Source organism: Nesoenas mayeri, assembly GCF_963082525.1.
Source record: "Nesoenas mayeri genome assembly, chromosome: 3".
Classification (NCBI taxonomy): domain Eukaryota; kingdom Metazoa; phylum Chordata; class Aves; order Columbiformes; family Columbidae; genus Nesoenas; species Nesoenas mayeri.
Genome location: NC_137544.1, coordinates 49,312,877 through 49,332,815, shown reverse-complemented (window position 1 = coordinate 49,332,815; position 19,939 = coordinate 49,312,877). Strand labels below are relative to the sequence as shown.

Below are 19,939 nucleotides of genomic sequence, written 5' to 3'. Positions count from 1 at the left end.
ACACTATCTGGACAAAGGAAAGCATCCCATGATCACTCTCTGAACTGGCCAGAATAAACCTAATTCAAATGTAGGAAGAGAATCACTGGAACCTGTCTGACACAAAGGTTTCTATCCGCTTTCTCTACCTGAACATACTGACTGATGGACCAGACCATCAGAACCCTTTGCACTTCTCCAAAGGTACAGGGTGTCCGCCAGTTTGGACAGATTGATGGCATAGCAGCTGTAACCTGGACACTTCTACACAGCATAGCACACCTAACATGTGCAAAAGGTTTCATCTCGTCAGACTTTATATGCAGCACAGGCACGTACACATGAGCTAGCACTCCAAGCTCCCCTTCGCAGTCAGTAGAGAGCAATAGGCACAGCTGACCTACTTTAGGCGTGTTATAGAACAGAAGGAATTAAACCATACAAAGAGTGTCTAGCCGGCTTCTTCCCGTATGGATGTCTCCGCATTGATGACTCCCAGCCTGCTGTGGTTTGGGCTGCCTGCAGACACAGCCCTGCCGTCCAGCTGCAGAGGCTGCTGGCCAGGATGCCCCCGCACCAGCACGGCCACAGCTGTGTTAGCCCAGCGCTGCATTTGGGGCAGGGAGGTCCTCTGGGGTTCCGCCTGGGCCTGTCTTTATGGCTGACATAGACATGCCAGGTGGGACCTGAGGAACGCTGAAAATTTGGCGTACTTTCTCTGAGTGCTTGGCTAGGGATGGAGTATTTCTGAATGCAAAGACCCTACTGTAAGTGACAAAGACAAGGGTGCTCTTCAGAAAAGCATCCTGTCTATTCTGAGGAAATCAGAAAAAATGGGAGAACATAAAATGTACAGTAGAGGACTGCTTTCTCAGGCTTGTTTGTCTAATGTTCTTATTTCTAATAAATAATTACATAAAAGAAAGTACTGGGAGATATTCAAGCAGGAAAACATCTTTATTTTTAGGAAGGGCAGTAGGCTATTTATCTCAAGTTGGCCTAAGCAAGCAATCTTCAAAAAGAACTCAGAATTGTGGCTGCCAATTCCAAATACTGCTCATAAAAAAAAAATAAACAAAAGCAAGCATGTTTGGGTTGGGTTTGGGAATGTCCCCAAGGAGCAGAGGGCTGTTGTTTCCATGGCAATGCCACGCACTTCCAGCAGACTGGTCTCTCTTTTAGACACAGATTTTTAAAACGGGTGAAGGAGGTTTAGAGTATTCACTCACCCCTGTATAGTAAAAGATGGAGAGTTTCAGGGATTTAGCATTATGTGGAGTACTAAACGTCTGTTTGTTGGAACCATACCTTCCAGGGCAACAAAGATGATTAAGGGAGTGGAGCACCTCCCTTATGAAGAAAGGCTGAGGGAGCTGGGTCTCTTTAGTTCGGAGAAGAGGAGACTGAGGGGTGACCTTATTAATGTTTATAAATATATAAAGGGTGAGTGCCACGAGGATGGAGCCAGGCTCTTCTCAGTGGCAAACAATGATAGGACAAGGGTTAATGGGATCAAGCTGGAACACAAGAGGTTCCACTTAAATTTGAGAAAAAACTTCTTCTCAGTGAGGGTGACAGAGCACTGGAACAGGCTGCCCAGGGGGGTTGTGGAGTCCCCTTCGCTGGAGAGATTCAAAACCCGCCTGGACATGTTCCTATGCGACCTCACCTAGGTGTTCCTGCTCTGGCAGGGGGATTGGGCTAGATGATCTTTTGAGGTTCCTTCTAATCCCAAACATACTGTGATACTGTGAAAAATATTATTGTTTGATGTGAAACTGTCAAGAAGGCACATTGCTCCACTCAATGTGTCTGATGGTTTTCCTCAACACATTAAAAACTTGGGCTTTATTTACCTGTGTGTCCTGCCTTGACAGGTATCTATGGCTGATATGATGCCTGTTGTATCAGAGGAGCAACATTTTTCTATTTTCTTTTCTCTGGGCCTGATAATGTTTAACTAGAGTTTGTTTTCTATTCTTCTTTTCACTCTGTGAGAGACAGTGGGGACTTCTGAGGGTCCCACAGTTCTGAAACTGTTAATCAATCTATATCAAGTGATAAATATTATTCTGCAAATAATTCATAATATCTGTCACAGTTCCCCATAGATGTTTTGACTGAGAGATAGCCTGTCACACCAGACTTTACAGTTCTCAGACTAAAACTCTCCTAAACATAGGTCTTCTGACAAAATTGTTACCACTTTTACAGAACAGGTCAGACTGCAGAAAAATGGAATCTCAAATGTATAAATATCTTTTCAAAATGAAACTATATGTCCAATGAACTTGCTACACCATCAAGATAAAGCAGGGGAACAAGCTGTGGTGTGTCAGCATAGCCAGAGGTAACCATGTATGTTCTTGACCATCAGCAGATGACAGGTATTGAGAATTAATTTCATTTTCTTCAACCAAAGATGTGATCAGGAACAGTTACTATGCCTTGGGTAGCATACCACAAGTCATGGTACAGTCACTTATCTAGCCTCTTGGCATATGAAAAAGTAATGTGTGGGGGCTGCCAGAAACAAAAAAAAATGTGCAGATTTGCCTCTTGGCATCAAAAAAACACCCTTCTACACAAAATACAGGTGTTTATGACACAGGATAGCACTTTGTATTTTTGCAGATAGATTTAGGATATTTGGTTAAATAAGTTAATTTTCATTTCATCATAAGCCCATGAGTTTATAGAATTCAACTGTGCTCAGGCTGCGTTCACTTTTATTATCTTTAACAGATCTTTGAAGTGAGAATCTACTAAGTAATACTGTCATGTTTGATCTTTGTCCTGATGTCTAAACATTCATGCAGCTCACTGAAGATCCTTCTCAGACCTGGAAGGATGCACACCTTCTGACTCTATCAGCAAAGAGCACAACACTGCTGGCCACTACAACCAAGTCTCAGCTGACACTAAAGTTAGCAGTGACTTGGCAGCTGATGTGCCATGACTGCTACTTCGAGTGCCATTCTTCAGATTCAGTTCCCCAGCTGTACCAGCTGCCTCTTATTTTACAATGGTCCAGGAGGAAGGCACCATCTTTTTCCTCTGGTTTGTTTTGGATCAAATGTAATGAGATCCCTGGTCCAAGACTGGTAGGCATGAGTATAATGAATATAACAAAGGCTGAAATGTCTTAATGAAGACCATTTAACCCTGTATCCACATCCCTTCATATACCTCAGCACTCAAGAGAGAATTTTGGAAATAACAAACACCGGTGTGAATCCAAGTGAGCCACAATAAAATGTGGAAGTAAGAGACCCTTTGTGTGTTTATATATTCAAAGAAAGTCACAATTTCCTGTTCTAACTAAAGAAACATGCCATGTTTTCTTACCATTAGATAAGAGAGTCAATGGCTACATCTGAATTACTGAATAAAGCAGTGTGGGGACCTCCTAGTCAAGTAGCGTAACACAGTCCACGTCCACATGCTGAAGTTCTCTCCATCTCTGCCCAAAAAAGAGCAGTCCCATGCAGACTGCCATGTGGGAACACATCCTAACAGATGCCATGCTCAGAGCTATGCCTGGACATTGCTGGGAAAAATCACAGTCTGTCAAAGAGCAAAATCATGGCAGAAAATGAACCATCAGTCAGCACGGATGATCAGAAGCCAGTGCCTGAAACCATGCCTTGCCCTCCTTCAGCTGGCTGATGCAGATCTAACCACAGAGAACACTCTGTGCATGTTCCCAGCACGGCTCTCTTCCTTTGAGAAAAGCAAGCCAGAAGAGGCAGGGTCACAGCAAACATACCCACCCCAGCACGGCCGCACCACTACTGCCAGCCAGCAGCAGGGAAAGAACAGGGACCTGATTCTGCCCTTGGTTACACAGGCGCAAATCAGGAGCAGCTGCAATGAAATCAGTGGAACTGCTTGAATATAATATGGGAGTAAACTCATACCCTGTGTATGTGGACTGTCTTCCATCTTCAGCCCCATCTTGCACTCATACCAGCAGAAGGGGCTGAAGAAACAGAATATGACTGTAGGCTCAACGGTGCTTTCAGCACTGCAGCTGGTTCTTGTTTTCAAGAAATGTAATAATTAAATCCAGATGGAAGGGGAAGGGAAATAAATGCACCACCGGTGTAAAAGATTTTCAAGAGCTCAGCAAGATCCACATTAGATTGGACTTTTTAGCTTGAACTGGAACAAACTTTGTCCCTTGGGCAAAAAAAAATTTAATAATTGTGAAGACATGATTGCTAATGCAGACCTAGCATTTTGGCCTAGTAATTATCTTTGCCTTTCAAAAAGAGACAGTGGATGGAAATGTTCCTCACTCAATTGCCCACATAACGATTTTTCAGGGAGGGTATTTCCATTTTGTTCCAGACCTGTTTGTGCTTTGTGTGCAATTATTTTGTACTCCCAGAATATTCGGCCTTTTGAATCCCTCAATTAACTCAACACTCTAACACTTCTTTTTATAAATATGATGCTGGCTCACACCCTGGAACAACTAACCAATCACTTCATTATCACTAGTAGGGCAAGGAGCAACAAAAATATAACAGAATAATTGAGAATGCCTGAGAAAACTCCTGAACACAAAAGAGAAAATCTGGATCCCATTTTCCCCTCATTCCCACTTCCCTCATAGCATTGATTGTCAATACCTCATTTCTGGTTTAAATAGATCCAACCCATGGTTTAAAATACTGTATTAAAATGGTAAGCATCAGCACATTCCAAGTTTTTGTGATGATTTAAATAATGTGGGGAAAAAATGTTGCCAGTAAATACCCAGGTGACTTAGGACCCTGCACCTCATTTGCAAGAGAGGCTCTGATAGCAAGAACAGCAGAGGCAGCCAAAACTGAGGCAGATGTCTTGAGGAACTGGGAAGTGTATCTGCTCAGAATAGGAGGTAACTTGTTCTCAGTGAATTCAGCAAAGACTGTACAATCCTGGCTGTACAGCTGGAACCAGTGAGGTTGCACTGAACTGCACCTGAGTTGTTACTATGGGTGAGTGGACTAGATAAAAGCCCACTCGCAGCTGCAATGCAAGCATTCCCTTAGTTAAAGTATGAAGGAATTGATCTTTATGGCTGACCGACGGATTTGCATAGATGCCTTTACATGCACTCAAATATTTCCATTGCTCGTATTCACTATCATAAGTAAAAAATTATTCTGCTTAGACCTGCAGAACCAAGAAAGCTTTTGGGCAGACACAAATGGACCAACTAGGACCACCCACCAGTTGAGGGGCATCAGAGAATGTAATATGCCTTAGATCTATATGGGTGGATAGAAATATTGCCAAGACAGATGCTGGGATAAGAATCTGTTTTCAATTTTAAAACTAACTATCTCCCTTCCACAGTGTGTGGTGTAATCATTCAGCTGAAATCCTCAGTCTGGTGGGAGCCAGTCCTGCAGCTCTGTGTTGAGACTAAACAAGTGAAAGAAACAAGCAGCACAAATAGATAGTAGTTCTGCTGTCCCAAAGTGGCTATGATATGAAGGCCTTTCCTACTAGGAGCTATTATGTAAGAAAGTGTTTCCAAAGCAAACCAAATAAAATACTCTGTGTAAGAATGGTAAAGGCAACCAAGTTTTCCATTTATGTTCATCTCAGCTTCTCAGAGCTCTCTGGGATAAGATTGGATTAAAGATTCATTTGTAAACCTCATTTTTAAAGCTTGCTGTTAGTCATCTCATAAGACACATTCTTTTCTAAACAAGCAGCTTATCTGGCTGGATAGAAGTATCCACCCACCCTTGAGAATGGAAGTTAGCACGCAGATGGATCTTGGGATTGCTGGCTCTTGCTACAAGTGCTCAAGTCCCAGATGCAATATGGCCAAGTACAAGTTCAAGCCCCAGATGCAATATGGTCATAGCACTGTGCAATGGTTAATTAGCCACAGCCACCAGCACAGCCATTTGGCAATACTACTCACAGGCTAGTTTTTACACCTAGTGCAGGTATTACTGTGTGGTGCTCCATTTGATGTTGTAGACCTGCTGCTCGTGTCATAACTTACAGTGGGCATGAGAAGAAATGGTTGGCAGAGTGCAGAAAAGAAATAATCCTTTATTTCAGGGCAACGCAGGAAAATGAGGAAGAGGGGGATACAAAGCAAATATAATTCTAACTAGATCAACACAATCTAATAAGAAGACTCATAGCTCATACAAATGGAAAAATAATCATACCCTTCTGATTCTCTTGATCTTCCCACTCTTCCCACTTTTTGCAAGGGTAGGTGACCTCAAGAGCCAGAGAATACACAAAGTGCTGTAGAGGCAGCACAAAAAATATTCCAGGAGAGCCTGGGATTTCTCAGGCCCTGACAGTTACCTCAGGGATGATGTTTGTAAATGCCAGCAGAAACTGTGTGTGGTAAATAACTCCTGCAGCTCTGCAACAACAACATTGCAAAAGTTAAGCAAGGGTAAGAGATTTAGGATCCAAAAATTAATGAGTCTGCATGGATCTAACAAAATACATGTGACACAGGGAGGCTGCTCAAGTTGAGCAGGTGCTGTCTGAGTAACAGAGGTTGCTCCTGAGGTCAACCTCTGCATCTCACCAGCTTTGCATAATGAGGTAGAAGTTCCTTAGTGAAGAACAAGAATTTACACACAGCACATAAAAGAAAAGCTATGCTATTTCATTTTATTTTATTTTATTTTCCAGTCTTAGAGACAGATATTAATAGTTTTGTTTGTGTTTCTTATTCCTTATATTATTGCTCTAACTAGTATTTAAAATAAGGTGGTTTAGATTTTGACAACCTTCTGTTTAATTTTGATAAGCTTTGGTAAGTTACCAAAAGTACTAAATGATATACAGCAGGCACAGCCACACATTTAAGAAACAAGGAAGTTTTATCTTTCATGCAGTCTTTACCCCTTTATTTTTTACGTCACCTGAAGAGTGATTGAAGAATGGTTGCACCTCCCAGGGACTGGTTACTCCCTGGAAGGATAACAGGTTATCACTGGCACATCTTGCCAGCCTCAGACAGACAGACAGACAGCCCGACTTTGGCAGGCCTCACAGCAGCCAGCCAGCCTTCATTCAAAACAGCATTGATCTTTGTAGGTATGTTTCTGTCTCCTCTACGCTCTTCACCCAAAGCTCATCAAAGCTTTGATGTAAACTTTCTAAAGCTGTTATTTTTTAAGTAAAAGTTATTATTTTCCTATAAATACACCTTCTTTTCTGAATGAGGACCAAAATTTCTAGTTAAATCACCTTCCACTACAAAATGTCATAAGAATCTGTCAGCTCCTCACCCACAGGCAGGCACCCATTGCTGACCAGGAGCCAGACACAGGCAGGAATGCTGACAGCTTAAACACTGTAAGGCAAAGAAAGCAGCACTAGTGCAGAGAGTGAAAGAACAGACTCGAGTTCAGCAGCACGTGTGTGGTCTGTGATGATGGGGCTGTGCAGTATGCTCTGGGGAGACCTGATGGTTGTAATTCTTTCTTTGCCCTGCCTCTCGGCCAAACCTAACTCTCTGAACTCTCTGAATACTTATGCATAGGAAATACTTTATTTTTATTTTTTCATTGCAGAGATGCCAAGAAGGATTTTACCGTACCAGCTCAGGAAAATGCTCTCCTTGCAACTGCAATGGTAATGCAAACAGATGTCTTGATGGATCTGGAACCTGTGTGGTAAGGAATTCCTGTCTTCTCTGCTGATACCTCACTGATACCTCACTGAATAACAGTACTATTTTTTTTTTTATTTTTTATTTTGATAACACGAACCCTTCCACCTTCTTTTGCTCTTGCATGAGGCTTGATGTGAAGGAAGTATTTTCCAGGCAAACCCAAGAAACTATGGTCTGACTCTTCTATTAACACCAGTGTTCAATTTCAATACACACCAAAAGCAGTACCACAGGAGCTTCTTGCTGAAGGGCAATTTTAAGTACGGCCAAGATCAATACATTAATAAGATTATCCTGGCCAAATTTCATTCTCACTTACTTAAATAATCTCTGCAGATTAGGAACACTTCCTGTGTGCAGTATTTGTGAGAGTCAGTATGCTGGATAAAATTCTTAGTCCATCAGAAATATGGAAAGAGCTTTGTATACCCCTGGAGAAAAATGTATAAATTCAAACACATTTCATTCTCCCCTTTATGAATACAGTGCTGTATATCATGTAAACAATTTACAGTGGTGAGTGACCCCTGTGAGTGTATGCACATGTGTTATTCATACCAATTCTGCTTCATGGCAGCCTCCTGCTGTGAAGGAACAACATGAGGAGGTTGAAATAATACACCAAGGGAAAAGTGTGTTGAACTCTGAGGTAGTATTACAATTTCCCACAGGTTTGGTCTCACTCAGTATCAGCTCATACAGAAAGCTGTGACTTAGTATTAGCAGTTGATCACTTGTAGCTCCGGAGCAAAAATCAGTCCAGTAAAATTAAACCTAATTACTACTAGGCAATCAGAGCAGTAATACACTAAGAAAAAAAAAGGTGGAAGTTAACAGTGTAATTTATTTGAAGCACATAGCAGGAGCTAGGCACAAGTGTACTCTTTACAGCCTTGAAAGCAGGAGTAGAGCCCAGAGCTCCTTGCTCTGCCATGTGTTACATTTGACAAGTCATAAATCTTTGCCCTCAGTTTGTCTCTTCATAAAATGGCCTGATAAAATTCTCATACTTTGCATCGTTGCGGCCTCTATCAAGTTATTTTCAGTTATACAAATACATAGAGCCATGCTCCATGGCATATTTCCCACCATTTTTATTCCTATGGGAGAAGACAGTGCATGTGACAGTTGTCATGGCTTCGCCACTGTAGTGTGTTTAGGATTGGCTGGTTTCTGCAGAACACATAATGGCTTAGAGGTTTAATATTAAATTTTAGAAGTGGTTCTACCCTGCCAGGCATTCCCAGCTCTTCTGCATCACATGCACAAGACTTTTGCTCATGGGATGATTGTCCCCTTACTGTCAACTCACAATGATGCCAAAGAGGAAGCGTGCAATGGAAGACCTGGGAACAAGAGAGAGAGCTTGACAAATGTCTGCTTCTGGTGACTGGTGACCAGAGAGTTTTTGGAGTATATGAAGTAGTGAAGTGCTTATATCCTTAGTTTGCAAACACAGCAGAAGACTTGTTTCCTGTCTTCTACAAAAATAAGGCCAATGTCTAGGGTTTGGGCAAAAAGAAAGTAAAAAAAAAAAAAAAACAACACATTACTGTATCAGCAGGAAATAATCTGAAATTTTATATTCATTCCTGACTGGTGTTTCTCTGGGATACTAAACTCTCAGAATCATCCAGGTAGTAAAGAACAAATGGAAGAGCTAAAATCTAGTTTATTACTTGAGTTCAAACAAACCATTTGATGGCTTATCTGAATGATTTAAGAAGCCATTAAGCTCAGGTCATTTACGTCTGAATAAAGAGGAAGAGTGAAAAGGCTTAAGTGAAATAAGGGTGAAAGGGGAGAGGGAAACAACAGAAAGAAAAGGGGTTTTGAAGCTTTGCTAGCATAAAACAGAACCAGAGATGCCCATGGGAACTGCAGTAATGCAACTTTCCTGAGCGTGTGGAAATTTCCAGGAAAGATTGGAAGCCTGATGAAATCAGTAAACTGCAAAATGTGACTGAGAAAGCCTTGCAGAAGAAACAATTAGAGAAATAAAAATATAACTTGAATTACAGCAGGAAGAAGCATGTTAGATGAATAAATGCAAGTAATTTGGGAAAAGGAGACTTGACGCCTGATAATGTTATTTGTATTAGAATCAGGGGACAAAGCAGCCTTCCCTAAGGACTATTCTGGAGACACACAGGAGTGGATCTGGCCAAAGCCTGCTGGGCCTGAGGCTGGGGCAGAAAGGAGTACACATCCATATGAAGGGGAGTTCTTTAGAAGAACCGATGTTCCTCAAGTTAAAAGTTTCTATGGCTTCGTGTTTATTTACACAACGGAATTATTTAAACATGAAAAAAAAAAATCATTTTCAAAGTTAACACTGCTATCAATGATGGAAAATAACATGAAAATAATAACACTGTGTTCAGTAGTCAGATAATAGTTTCAATAGTAACTAAGCTATAAGAACTGAATAAATGAATGAGGTAGTATGAAAATGAAAAAGTACTTCAAAAGGGATGAAATATAAGGGTCAGACTCCGTACAATGCTCTAAGACCATAATATTATGCAAATCTCCCAAATCAATTTGGAAAATGTAGTTCCCACAGCATACAAATTAATGAAATTTTCATTGGCCCCTGCCCTGATTTTGAAATCAAATAAAATTAAACCCCTATTAACAATACCTTAAAGTATGCACATCTTTAATTTCTGCTGACGTAAGTATCCATCTTAGGGTTCTGATTCAAAACTTCTCTCAGCTTATTCATAGAGTGTGTATCAAATCCACAAGTCTTTGAAAGTCTATTGAAGGACATAATCAACAAATCATCAATCTCATTAGCTAACAAGACAGAAGAAATTATTGCAGACAGAGCCTTTCTTTCATAGATATCCACATAAACCAGGTGCAGAAATCAATCACGTGGTCCTGTAATTAAAACTGAAGAGCCACTCAGTCCATTTTGTTGGTATAGGAAATCACCCAAGTGTTAGAAGAGCAGCCAGCACAATGTAAGCTTCATTTATGACATAATACAAAAGAGATGGCAAACAATGCTTCATTTCAAAGACTTTATCTGGTGATGCATGTAAGGCTAGTAGAGGAAGAAACACCAATTCTTTGTAATTATTTTAGACTTCAGACTTTTAATGTAATTTTCTCAGTCCTAGCCAAGGAAATCACTCATAGGACCTTCTAGCTTTTGATTTTGGAAGCACACATATATGTGATGTTAACTGGGTAAAATTGTAACAGCCAGCAGTGGCAGTCTGCAGACAGTGATGTGCATTTCTTCTGCATAAAGCTCATTGGGTTTTGCTGCTAATAAGTTATGAAGATATGAAGGGAATGTTTTTGCCTCTTTCACCACCCCTCAGACCCTACCCCACCAGCAAACTGTAGCTGAGCTATTTCTTTATAGCATTTCTATTGACAGTTCAGCATCTGAAAAATCAGAAATGGGAGTGGGCTTCAAATGACTTGACAGCTGACAAGAATGTCACAGTGGCCATGATGGTCAACTCTGAACTGAGTGGCATATGGAGGTGAAACAGCTTGTCTGACGCAATGAGTTCTTATACCATATACAAGTAATATAATGGGCAGGGCTTTACCATGTTAAAAATTTGTTCACCTACACTAGAGAAGGAGATTGGCTGAGATGTACTATGGCCCTGGCTCCAGAAGAACACAGTTAAGTGGATTGGAAGGTTGAAAAGGTTTAAAAATTATGAAATTGATATCCAGACAAAATTTTTGTTGGACTGAGTTATCAATGTCTTTTCTGAGGTTTTTACTATTAAGGGAGGTTAGATCTTCATAAATGCATGAAAATGAATAGAGCAGAGTGGCAAATCTGGAGAGCATTATAGCAGAAGGTAAAGTGTAAATTTGTCAGTTCCTACCTAAAAATCTCTAAGTGTTTTGTTATCATCTCAGTACTGTATATTTGATCAGTATGTATATAAGGCATCCAAAGAGCACCGGAAAAATAAATAAATAAATAAATAAATTGTTGCTTTTTGGAACAAGAAATACCAAAGGATCACAGCAGTGGGGAGGATAAAATCCCCGGTATCCTTTCAGCCTTTTATGGATTTTTTTTTTTACAACAGAGTGTATTGTGGTGTAAGTGATTTGTGTTTAAGCGTTGGGGTTTACAGCTGAATGGAAAGGTTAGAGCGGATTTGGCAGTTCTGCCCAGGAGGATATGTTCCACATGATTGCCAAGGCAGGTCTGGAGAATCGCCAGTGGATCTACAACCATCCATCAAGCATGAGCAAAAGGCAGCAGGGATCTAGCAAAACTCTCCAGCTTATTAGGTACTTCTGCCTTCACCTGTACTTCTGGCTTCACAAAGAGCCTTGCAGCTTACAGATCACTGTTTCTTTCTGTAAAGATGGACCGATAGTGACCTTGGTGATACATGTTTGCAAAGCCAACCAGAAATATAACAGTCTCGTGCTAAAAAGCAGCTCTTCTCCAGAGTGTTTTGGTATCCAGTAGTTGTCTAAAGCATTAGTATTAAGTCTCAGTGCCTCAGATGTAGATAATCCCCTTCCTTTTACCTATATTTTAACTTAGTAGCTGTTGTCTTAACTGTTCTACAATCAAAAACTTGCAACAGTGACCTCAACACTCAACCTCTTCATTTCCCTTCCCTGTGTAGCCCATATAAAAGGCACGTAGGAAGTCAGGACAAGACTGCGAGGAAAAGCTGCAGTTGCTCTCACGCCTGCACAGTCACATTTCCAACAGTTAGCTAAAACGAGTCATGGTTTGAGAAAACAGAGGGCCAGGTGGCTTTGGCAAGACATCAGCTCCCACTTCACTCATTATTACAGAACAGTTTCAACAAACAAAATCTTTGATATAGAGGGGGTATATTGACACAAACTGGATCAGGAAAGGAGTTTTGTTGCTATTCTCATTTTTTTAGATTGACAGTTGTGTTTATTAAAAGTTGCTCAGTACTTAGTGGTTTTTTTAGTACCTCATCTCCTTCTTCCAAAAGAAATTCTGAAAACTAACACTGTATCTCACAGTGGCTGGAGAGAGAAAGCTTGAAATAATAAAGCTCAAAGATGAAAAAGATAAACATGTACATCTCCTGCCTTTCAAGTCATTATGCTGAAGTACTCTTTTTACTATTATTATTTTGTGACAGCAGTGAGTTCTGGCATGCTGGCATGGGCAATGCTATGAAGTTCTGTAACCTCAGATATGAAGGCATATCCCAAATTTGGTGGTCTAAATCTACATCCAAATATTATACCTCAGGCCAACATCCACTGTTTCAGCAATGAATATAGACAGATTGCATGTCAGTGTAGAAGAGTTCCCTCTCTTTACCTATATTTATCCTTGTGCAATCTTTCTGCATTAACAATTGTTATAAGACTGTCAGAAGAACAAGAAATAAGGAGGGAATAAATGAAACAAACAGTTCCTGCTGTATTGTAATAAGGAGTGTTTTCAGCTGCAAACTAATATTCGGAATTCCTAACCAGGGTTTGAGGACACTTGCAGATTTCACAGGTAATACTTGAGAGCCTAGGATTCTTTGGGGTTTTTTCTTGTGCTAAGTTCACCAGAGGTAGGGCTGAGTATGAACTTTTGGTTGCCCTTGGAGTGTGCCCATACCATCTGGTATTACAGACATAGCACAGGTGCTCTTCACCACTCTGTGGCAGGTCATGTCTAACTTTAAGGGGTACCCAGAAAACAGTCTGCTACCTGTTTCCTATGGAGGATGTTCAGCCCGTTTAAATTGCACTGAGTATTAGCCATCCAATGAAATAATTTCCCTAAAACTGTCTAAATGGTAAATCTAATGAAGCTGGTGCCTTTAAAGACCATTAGAAGGAGCTCTTCTCTCCTACATTCAGGTTCCTAAATTAAGATGGGGCAGATTCTCATCTCTCAGATTTTCACTTATATTCCTTTACAGAAAAGCATGTTTGTTTCATGCTGGGAAACTTGTCTGAGTACAATTGCCTGAAAAAAAATCAACAAACTTTTCATTATTATTTGTGCACAAGTGTATTTACTGAGCAGAAATACATCACATGAAGTGCTCTATGGTCTCAGAACAGCATTTCCAGCTTTACCTTCCAGACAGATGAGTTCAGGAGCTGAGGGCTGACAATCAGTCCCATGTCACCCCCCCATAGCACCTTTTCATATGCTTTTCATATGTGTAAAGTATAGATAGTTACAGTAAGGAACAGGTAGAAATGCTCACCCTCATTGATGGCATTCAGTGAGAGCAAAGTAGTACAACCAGCTAAGGCATTTTCTAACACAGGAAAATACACTCCAGCCACTCCATCATCTGACAAGCTGCTTCTGGTGTACTGATGGATTAATTATCGTATGCTACATCCTCATATAGAAGCTCTTGGAAGCCTGGCTGCTACTACATTTGATTACATCCTCTGAAGCTGTGTCCATGAGGAAGGGACACTTCTGCCTTGACTTCTGCTTTATGAAAATAAAGGTTGTATTAGCATGCCCATATGGAAATTGAACTTAGAATTTTAACTTCCTGTAATTTGAAACACAGTTTAAAAAGAGCAGAGCACTATAAAGCCTAGTTGCAATACTTCTAACTGCATTGGTTTACCTGTTTTCATGACCTTTACAATGTCTCACTCTGTTCTGTACAAAGATAGGCAGCAATTTTCTGCTAACCTTCAGTGTTTGTTGTTCTAAGATACACTTTTTACAGATTTCTATTTCAATCTTCCTTGTTTTTCAAAGGATACCAAAGCAAAAACTTTATACTGAATTTCTTCATTTGAAAAAGTAGACACCTATATCAGTAAATGTTTCTGCAATTTTTAAGTGCATTTGAAGATACCACTAAGATAGGGAAGGTTGTGAACAACCATGTCTGATTTATTACATGAACCATAAATGATGCCTTTCACTCTAAAGCATATATGAATGCCGGCACCAAGAATAGTGCTTGCAACTCTTACAGCAAAGCACTTTTTTAAAATCCAATTTCACAAAAATTGCCATGAAAGGAATACCACTTTTTTTCCTCACCATTACTTCTTTGTCAAAAGTGACCTGTTCAGAAATAGAACACTTTTCTCAAACTAGCAAAGCAGTTCTACTCAGCACTGAGAATCACCCGTGAGCTGCAGGGTGGGTGTCCTCCCTGCCTTCAGACATGTCTCACAGGCTTATTGCAGTCAGCAGTTCTATTGGAGATGCAAGCTAATGGAACACAAAATATAAGGAGACTTTTTATCACTGTAAAAATATGATTCAAAATACCCACAGGAGTTCCAGCTTGTGAAATAAGATAAAGTCACTTTTACATAATCACTAACCAGAGAAAAACTGCAAAAGTGCCTCAAGCACTCAGCTAACAGGGTCTTTGGGGTAAAAGGGCCTTTTAGCACTTCCTTTTGGTTTAGAAGATGAAAAACACTGCAGATTTAAGGAGCAACATCAGCTCCCCTGCTGCCCTGCTCTGTTCATCACAATAGTATCTGAGCTTTGGAAACCAATAACGAATTTATTCTGATAATACCCATGTGTTGTTTGGCAAGCTGAGGACAAGAGAGGTGAAGTGAATTGCTCAGAGCAAAAAAGAAGACCGTGATGAAGGCTACGACTGAATGCTGCCCACCTGAGGCCTCCACCGGTGCTTCAGATAAAGAATTGCTCTTTTCCTTTGAGTGCTCAGAGCCAACACTCTCACCTTTCTCTTGTGGTACAGTAAAAACACTTCTTCATTGAATAATGACAAATGCAGACTATTTTTAAGCGTCTATTAGCATTCCAGTGCCTTCTGGCTCACACCATGTGCCTCGCAGTTAGTGCACTCTCACCAGAGGGGAGTGCGAGGTCTGGACATCTCCCTGAGGGCTGCTGCCGCTCTGCCCTCCTGTGCTCTCAGTTTCTCTGCTCTCACCAGGTTTCTTTCCTACTCCTTTTCCTCTTAGTAAAGCTTTTTGCATTCTCACATTTTAGAACCTTTTAGTTAAAATAACCCGGTTTTCTGTATTCTAAATACTACAGTCTGTGCAGCAAATATTGCCATGAAAAAACACCTTTAGCACTACAACTATTTGTGTTCAATCTATTTAAAGATCCATGGAAAAATAAGTTGACTTTTTTTCCTTTCCTCATCATATGCTACCTGCTGTAGTATTCTCTAGCCAAATTACAGCCTTGTAGAAATAAATAGTTGCTGTGTAGTGGGTTCTATATTACTATAAAACATGCAGCAAGACAAGTAAAGTCTTTTAGAATTAAAAAGGGTCTAAGCTAAACTGACGAGTCCTAACTAGGGGATTTAGTGGGATTCAAATGAGGAAAACTGGTTAAATATAATCAGATGTCCTTTCACAAGGGTGGATGTCATTTACTAAAATGACACTTTTCAATTTAGATTGATAATATCTGGACACATTTATGAAAACAACAGTGTTGCCAGGACAAAGTTCTGCCACTAAAGTTACAGTGCTCACATACGAAATTCATTTAGCAATGCTTGTGCCAATAAAACTTGACTGTTTTCATTAAATGTCTTCCCTAATCACATTTGTCTCCCCTCGTACTCTTTTCTTCAAAGACTACGCCATGGTTGGGATAGAAATTGAGTTTCAAATCTGTAGGGACTGGCTCAGATTAAAAATCGGTGAGCTGAGCTTGCCCACCCCCAGGCTGGTGATGCTGAAGCAGCTCAGACCACAGAGGCCAAGGTGCCCCTTGCCCCATGCTGGGCAGCTCCCTCCGGCTGTGAGTTCCCCCTGATATCCCACAACCAGCTTCCCTGCTATTCCCAGGAATGCCAGCTGCTGACAGCATGGTGAATTCTGTGATGGGATTAAATGACTACTGGAGATTTAGGGCACCATGGTCATTTTCTAGCACCTGCGCATGGTGATAACACAACCCTTTGTGCTGTAACTCTTTTAATCTCAGGAGAAAAACATCAGTCTCTGATGTTTTTGCCACCATTTGCCTGCAGCTTCCACCAGTGCTGTTTTCTAGCCATCAAGTCCAAGAAGCAGCCTCGCTGAAACCTGTATCTAGGTTGAAATCTGTTGATAGTATTTACCAGCAGATATTTTTTCATCTTGTTGCCATCTCAGTAAAAGGGAATTTTTCCTCCTGGCCCATGCAATTCAAAACAGAGCTGCCAGCTACACCTGAGTACCCCTGACATCTCTGATGACAGGCAGTACTGCTTCTGTTCCAGCACCTGGCAGGCACATATGTCTGTTTTGTCCTGTACCTCACCTTGCCAACATTTGCTGGCTAGCCAGTGTATTCATTTATAGCATTGTTATTTGTAGTGATGCTAGCTGGTTTGACTTCATCTATCAATGCCTTCAAGAGTCAGTGTTTGGCATCAGCACACATTCTGCTTGGTCGGATCTTCAGCTAAATGATTTCTTTCTGAATTAGGCAGCACCTCTGTTTAACTTTCACCACTCTCTCTTTTTCCACTTAAGGACTGCCAGAGAAACACAACAGGAGAGCACTGTGAGCAATGTCCAGATGGCTTCATCGGCGACATTGTCAGAGGAGTGCCCACGTTCTGCCAGCCCTGCCCCTGCCCCCTGCCAGCACTTGCCAAGTACGTACAGTCCTTGCTTCTCTTTGATTTGGGCTGGCTTTGGACCTTTCCAAGGTGGAGTCAGCATCCCTCCCTGGATGCAGGAGACAAAGGCTGCTACCCTTGTCAGCCCCGGGGAAATGAGGACTACCAGCTGCTCACATTTATAACCACAGGAAACAGTATCTCATTTAGAAGGTGTAAAATATCCTTAAGTGCTCATATCAGTTCTTACCAAGAGGTAAAAGAAAATATTTGACCAAATTCAAGTTCACCCTGTTTTACATAGGAGAGAGATTATTCAGCTGTCTAGTTACTTTTAAGAATCCCTTAAAGACGAATTCCCAAGAACAGTGGCATTAGGGATATATGTAGCTAAGACAGACAGAAAGATGAATCCATTACCTCTGGAAGGTAAAACCAACCACAAAAAGCATATCCTGGTAATCTCCTGAGGAAACAGCAGCTGGATCTGGTTAGTACAGGAACAGTTAAAACCAAAGGGCTGGAGGACACTGTGACAGGTACAGTGCCCTTCAGCTGATTGCCAGATACCTTTGAGTGAGAAACTCTGAAGCCTGAAAGAAAACCAAGACCAAGACAAAGAGCTCCAGCTGTTACCCACTTAGTGCCTTCAGAAGAAACAAATAATTACAAACCATGACCGGCTGCTAGAAACTCCTAGTGATACATCAGTAATGCAGATGGAAGAAATTATCTGCTTCATCTTGCTTCAGGTCCTTGCCCTAAAACAGAGGCATCTATACAAGTTCCACTATAGAGCACAGAGGGAATGCTAGTAAATACTTGCCAACGGGATAACACTATTTTTAGCAAGATACCTACTCCCCTTTTGTTGTTTCCCATTTCACTTTCAGCAGGGCTTCTCAGCAAAGGGGAATTTCTTCACTGTATTTGTTTGCTGTTGCTATAGGATTACTCAAACAACCTTAAAGTGGGATGAGCCACATTTTGTTCAGCTGCTCAGCGGCAAAGACTCAAAATGGCAATGGAGCAAAATCTCTCCAGCCAAACTCCCACAGATCATGTCTTGGCTTTCTCATTGAGCTGTAGACACGAGAGGAAGGCCATTGGGTGGAGAACAACTATCGTTGAAAAACTGCAGCTTTGCCTGCATTCCAGAAAAATCCTCCAGAGACAGGAGTAGAACCTGGCTTTGCTCACATGTGAAAAGGTTTAGGAATGACTGAGATCACAGATGAAGCAAACTGCTTCCTCCAGTTTCAGTAGCATCTGTAATGTGTAAAAATAGAAATACAACAGTTGGAAGCAGTGCTTTTTCCTTTACAAATGAAAGTGAAGGTTTTTTTAACCTGTCAGGCACTTTGGTGTAAGAAGCAGCTCTCTCAACCACAGCCTGGGTTGCACACACCCAAGGTGTTACCACACAAGACCCAGTCTCTGCTATGCACAGTTAGCCAAGCAAGGTCTAGTCTGTCCTCCCTACAGAGTGATTTGACCGAGCATGGCTGGGTCTGCATTCACCCAGCCGCCTGCCCAGCCCTACAGCCCACCAGGCTCTGCAGCAGTGTCCCCCCTGGGAGCAGGGACCCGGCCACCCTGTCAGTCCAGCAGAGCTTGGTGTGGTGGGACCAACAGGGACCTGAGCTCCTGAGATGCAGGCTGTGTCTGCCAGTGCTACGGGAGATGGGCACAGAGGCCAAAGAGTGTTTCCCACCTCGACATGTCCCGTTGCCCTTCTGCTAGGGACACACGCGTCTCCCATTCCAGACCACCAGAGCTAAGAAAGCCCTGAACCCAGAAGGACAGCAGCATTGGCTCTGAAAGAGAGAACAAAAGTTGCAAGGAACCTGAAGGCTGTCACCCTTCAGCTAATTCCCAGATACCTTTGAGAAAGAAACCAAGATCAAGCATTAGCAGTGATACAGGAGTTGGACTTGACAATCTTTGTGGGCCCCTTCCATCTCAGGATGTTTGATGTTCTATGATATGTTATCTCCTTAAAACTGCATCAGTAAAAATCCACTTCAATTTTTCAGTCTTCTCTCGGGAAAGTCCTGAAGGCAACAGTTAAAGGGATATCCAATCCAAATTTGCCTTATATCCCTGTTTAAATAACATCCAGGAATTGCCTGTTCAGCTTCTTGCGTGAGAGAGATCTGACCATAGCAATAGCCTTCAGCTGGGGCTGGAACACACAAATAATGATTGAGCAACATTCAGCTTTGCATAACTAAATTCAAAGAACAAGCATTCTTTTTTTTTTTATGGTTTTTCCTCCTTTAATCCTATTCCATTTATATTAAGGCAAAACAGTAACTACCAGAAAGCAGAGAAGCATTAAAAGCCTTAAATAAAGAACATCCAGAAGATGTTGGTTTGTACTCTGTTTTACTTTGGAAATAGCCAGTAAATTTATAATAACTAGACAAAGTGACCAAATCTGCAAACTGACAGACTTATCAGAGAGATACATATTTTTTCTTAGTATTCACCTGTGTACTTCTAGATTTTCTGGCCAGACTATCTTCTTATCTGCTATCCTGGGAACTTTTGGAATAACTTTTGGACATTACACATGAAGTATAATGTCATTTCTTTGGAATAAAAAAAGGAGGGAGATTGCTTCACAACCCAGCAGATGTTACCTCTTTCAAACCTGAGGAATTTTATGGACTTTTTTTCCCTTAAAAGATCACAAAAAATATAAAACCTCAGGAAGATTTCAGTCTCATTTCATAACTTAAATCCACAAAGAGTTTTTTTCAACTGTGTG

The 19,939-nt window shown here is 41.2% G+C and overlaps 1 protein-coding gene across 1 annotated transcript in view; it reads left to right on the top strand.

Annotated features, from left to right (window-relative positions):
* The window catches only part of LAMA4 (laminin subunit alpha 4), a gene marked incomplete at its 3' end in the record, with an annotated part of 97,440 nt that overhangs the window by 16,486 nt on the left and 61,015 nt on the right, over nt 1-19,939 (top strand). The window contains exons 2-3 of the mRNA XM_080342087.1: nt 7,536-7,637; nt 17,078-17,202. Coding sequence (XP_080198213.1) covers nt 7,536-7,637; nt 17,078-17,202 — 227 coding nt within the window. The remainder of the gene's footprint in view (nt 1-7,535; nt 7,638-17,077; nt 17,203-19,939) is intronic.